This window comes from Sarcophilus harrisii, chromosome 1, assembly GCF_902635505.1.
Source record: "Sarcophilus harrisii chromosome 1, mSarHar1.11, whole genome shotgun sequence".
Classification (NCBI taxonomy): Eukaryota; Metazoa; Chordata; class Mammalia; order Dasyuromorphia; family Dasyuridae; genus Sarcophilus; species Sarcophilus harrisii.
In genome coordinates this window covers 14,766,475-14,770,838 of record NC_045426.1, presented here as the reverse complement: position 1 = coordinate 14,770,838, position 4,364 = coordinate 14,766,475, and the positions used below count along the sequence as shown (strand labels likewise).

General features: G+C 41.9%; 1 protein-coding gene across 1 annotated transcript; it reads left to right on the top strand.

The window, feature by feature from the left end:
- Positions 1 to 475: 475 nt before the first annotated feature.
- On the top strand, positions 476 to 3,690 carry NEUROD6 (neuronal differentiation 6). Its single transcript, XM_003762636.3, has 2 exons — positions 476 to 960; positions 2,355 to 3,690. The coding sequence occupies exon 2, from the start codon at positions 2,380 to 2,382 to the stop codon at positions 3,391 to 3,393; it is 1,014 nt and encodes a 337-aa protein (XP_003762684.1). The 5' UTR covers positions 476 to 960; positions 2,355 to 2,379; the 3' UTR covers positions 3,394 to 3,690.
- The last annotated feature ends 674 nt before the right edge of the window (positions 3,691 to 4,364 follow it).

Sequence of the window (4,364 nt, the reverse complement as noted above, 5' to 3'; positions counted from 1 at the left end):
TGGAGGGAAGGATAGAGGAGTGAAGGTTTGGAGGGAAAAGAAGAAAGGAAGGAAGGGAGGGAGGAAGAAAAAAGAAAGAAAGAAGGGAAGGAGGGAGGGAAAAGGGAAGGAAGGAAAGAAGTAAGAAAAACAGAAAGAAAAGAATGAGGAAGGAAAAAAAAAAAAGAGAAAGAAAGGATGAGGAAGGGATGTAGGGAGGAATGAAGGTTGAAGTGAAGGAAGAAAAAAGAAGAAAAACAGGAGGAAAGAAAGAAAGAAAAAAGGGAGAGAAGGAAAAAAGGAAGGAAGGAAGAAAAAGGGAGAGAAGAAAAAAAGGAAGGAAGGAAGGAGGGAAGGAAGGAAGGAGAGAGAGAGGAAAAAAGAAAGAAAGAAAGGGAGAGAGATGAAGGAGAGAGCAAGGTTTTTTTTTTTATTCTGAGCACCCCCATCCCATACACACACACACACACACACACACACACACACACACACTCAAACAGATTTTAAATAAATTGCAATATTCAGAGCTAGGAAAGTTACAGCTATAGATAAGGGGATAAGCTCAAACCTGCCATGTACCTAGCTCTATGTACTGCCTGTGATTCAGAAGCAGCTCCAGGAGAAAGGTACCTACTGTAGTATGTGAAATGCTGGTACAGATTTTTTTTTTCTATCAGTCTAACCTTCTGTGTTGATACATGAATGCTGGTACCCACTTACAGGGATGCCAGATGATCAGTGCAGAATGAAGGTCCCAAGAGAAAGGATCACATGTTTTTCTCTGCCCTGTGACGTCACTAGCAGATGGCATGGGTACCAGCTCTGGCAGTTGGCATCAATGTCACTTTTTAGAGATCAATGAGATAGTGCAGAGATCCATACCCAGATCTCGAGACTCCAGGAGACGATGCGACATTCGGACTGAAAAGATTTGGAAGACAAAAAATGAACACTGATTATTGAATGACATTAAAACCTAAGGTAATAGAAATAAAGATCTATTTCCATGGAGGCTGGCTTTGCATGCAAGTATTTAAAGATACAGTCTCATTGTCTTGTATTAGATAGATGCTTGTGATTACCTAGAACTTGTCTTGGTATTTCATTCTCGTGATGTAATTCTTGCAGACTTTCCCTGCTATTATGTAACATTGTAAGTGTGTGGACATTACTTAGAGTTACTGTGTGTATGTATGTGCCTGTGTGTATGTGTATTTTGAGGGGAGGGGTCCGGGAGGGGGGGGGTGGAAAAGAAAGGTTGTTCCTTTCAAAAGTCTTATTTGCATATCTGCTTGTTTGAACTCAAAATATTTTCCTGCCCCCCTTCCCAAAGAAAACAAACCCCTAAAAAACTAAATCCAAAAAATAGAGAAAACAAATTCTTTTCTCCCTTTTCATTCTGGATTCTGAACACACGTGCACAATTGCCGTCTGACTCCTCAGCCCATCGCTGTCAGATATTAGCTAGAGGGAGACTTTCGGAGGCTAGTAGAACAAAAACCCTGCGAGACTGTTTTGGGTTGTGATTTGATTTTGGTTTGTCCAGCATGCTTTGGGGGGGGGGGGAAGAAAGAAAGAAAAACTATATCCCCAATATTTTAAAATGCAAAACCAGTTAAACTATTTCCTTTTGGGGAAAAAAATAAGGACAATTTGATTTCTTATTATTATAGGTTCCCCATTTCAGGTGAATGCTTTTCTTGATTTTTTTTGGTAGCAGGAAAGGGATAACTTTTTTGGACATTTCTCCCCCTAATTAGAGAGAATGTGTTCTTTTAAATTGTCTCGAATGGAACCATTGCCCTCTGAAGCCTCACATTCCAGCAGTAATTTGTCCAAATCTAGAGTTGTATAATTTAGCAGATAAAGTTAAAGATTTGAGTGTTGGAGACCCAGCTTTTTGCTTTCAAAACAGCAGCAACAACCTGGTACCTCTTTGCATTTTTGCACCCAGGGGAATCAAATTAATGAAATTCTTCATTGTTACATCATGTTTTGCATTTGTTGGGATTCCACGGTCAAATTTGTGGGGGCTAAAAGCTGGTTTAAATGAAGGCTAAAGGAACAAGGGAGGAGAGGGCTGGAGAGCAATGTTCGGTTTCGTTTGGTTTGGTTTACTAACTGTTTTTACTTCTTACTTTGGATAAATTGATGTTATGTTAACCTGAGCTATTGCATGGATCAGTGTTTCCATCATTTTAGTCTGCTCCAACTTAAATTTCTATCAAATGCAGAAAATATATTCATTAAATCAGTGTTATTTTTTTTTCAAAAACTGTCATTTCCATGCATTTATATAATCTGATAATTAAGCAAATGCATGTGTGTAAGGAGGAAATGAAAACACTTTAAATATTGTGCTGGCATTTTTTCAGGTCATTTAAGCTTGTAGAGAGAGCCATGCTAACGCTCCCCTTTGATGAGTCTGTTGTAATGGCAGAGCCCCAGATGTGCAGAAAGTTTTCCAGAGAAACTGAGGACCAAAAGCAAAGTAAGAAGCCGGAAAGCTTTTCGAAGCAGATTGTGCTCAGAGGAAAACACATCAAAAGGGGCCCCGGAGAAGAAACAGAGAAAGAAGAAGAGGAAGATGACAGAGAAGAGGAAGATGAGAATGGGTTACCCAGAAGGAGAGGCTTGAGGAAAAAAAAGACCACCAAGATCAGAGTGGAAAGGGTCAAGTTCAGGAGGCAGGAAGCCAATGCCAGAGAAAGAAACCGGATGCACGGTCTCAATGACGCCTTGGACAATTTAAGGAAAGTGGTCCCCTGCTATTCCAAAACCCAGAAACTGTCTAAAATCGAAACTTTACGCCTGGCCAAAAACTACATTTGGGCCCTTTCGGAGATTTTGAGAATCGGCAAGAGGCCGGACCTGCTCACGTTCGTCCAGAACTTGTGCAAGGGGCTCTCCCAGCCAACGACAAACTTGGTGGCGGGCTGCCTGCAGCTCAACGCCAGGAGTTTCCTGATGGGTCAGGGGGGTGAGACTGCCCACCACACAAGGTCGCCCTACTCCAGCTTCTACCCACCCTACCACAGCCCTGAGCTCAGTACACCCCCAGGCCATGGAACTCTAGAGAATGCCAAGTCTATGAAGCCCTACAATTACTGCACTGCTTACGAGTCCTTCTATGAGAGCACATCCCCGGAGTGTGCCAGCCCTCAGTTTGAAGGTCCCTTAAGTCCTCCCCCAATTAACTATAATGGGATATTTTCCCTGAAGCAAGAAGAAGCCTTGGACTATGGCAAAAATTACCATTACGGCATGCATTACTGTGCCGGGCCACCCAGGGGTCCCCTTGGGCAGGGTTCCATGTTTCGGTTGCCCACAGACAGCCACTTCCCTTACGACTTACATCTGCGCGGCCAATCTCTCACCATGCAAGATGAATTAAATGCAGTTTTTCATAATTAATGAGGAAAATGAAAATAAACAGTGGTCATTCACCTCCCCCGTCTCATTAAGACAAAGCAGATGCTTGGGCCCTGTGTAACTGGCACGACTCAGTTGACGGTGTTCCCTAGTTTCAAAAGTGTGGTTTCAGATATTGTGAAATTTTCTATGTAATAATAAATCTCTTTTCTCATTTGGACTTCTTTTCCTTTTCTTTTTTTTTCTGTTGATTTTTTTTTGTCTGTAAAAACAGTGATTTTCTTTCTACTAGATGGTGGGGGGTCTGGGGGTTTTGGTCATTTGTTTTTCGTTTTTCCATTCACTGAATTTGTTTGAACAGTATGTCTGGACAAATACTGTGGAATAAATACCTGCACACAGTCGAACTTGATGTCTCTTTCGATTGTACGGTAATTATACAGATGCATGTTATTAAAAGCGGAGAAATAAAATCCTGTATTTACAATGATTAGGAATCACCCATGCTATAACTTGAAAAAAATCATTTTTTTTTTTTAGATCCAGAATGTCACTAAGCTGACAATGAGACCGGAAGATGTAACTGAGAAGCAAGAGGAGGGTGGGGGGAAAAAAAAGTCTTTTTAAACTATGTAATTTTTCTTTTCTTAGGAGGGGAAAAAAGCCACTGATGGACTCGGAGAAATCATCCTTTCCTCTTAAAATGTTTGCATGTGGGACAGCAAGACGTGTGAGTAGGCAGGCGGTGGCAGGATTTTAGTCGGTCGCCTCCGCCATCCCAAATGCTCAGCCCTGGCTTGCTTTGTGTTTCCCAGCCTGCCCAAGGACAGCCGTGTCATCTGGAGCCCTGTGTCAACTGTGTTTTCCCACTTCGTATTTTGAAAGCATTTAAACGGAGACGTTCCACCTTTGGGTAAAGCACACCTATTAGCTGTGATATTTTGCAGGGTATTTGTGATTTCAGGGAGTCCAGCTGCTGCTTTCTCTTTCTCTTCACAGAGACGCTCCTCATC

What these genes read in the sequence shown, in the direction of transcription:
- NEUROD6 (XM_003762636.3), top strand. Translation starts at nt 2,380, where the DNA reads ATGCTAACGCTCCCCTTTGATGAGTCTGTTGTAATGGCAGAGCCCCAG.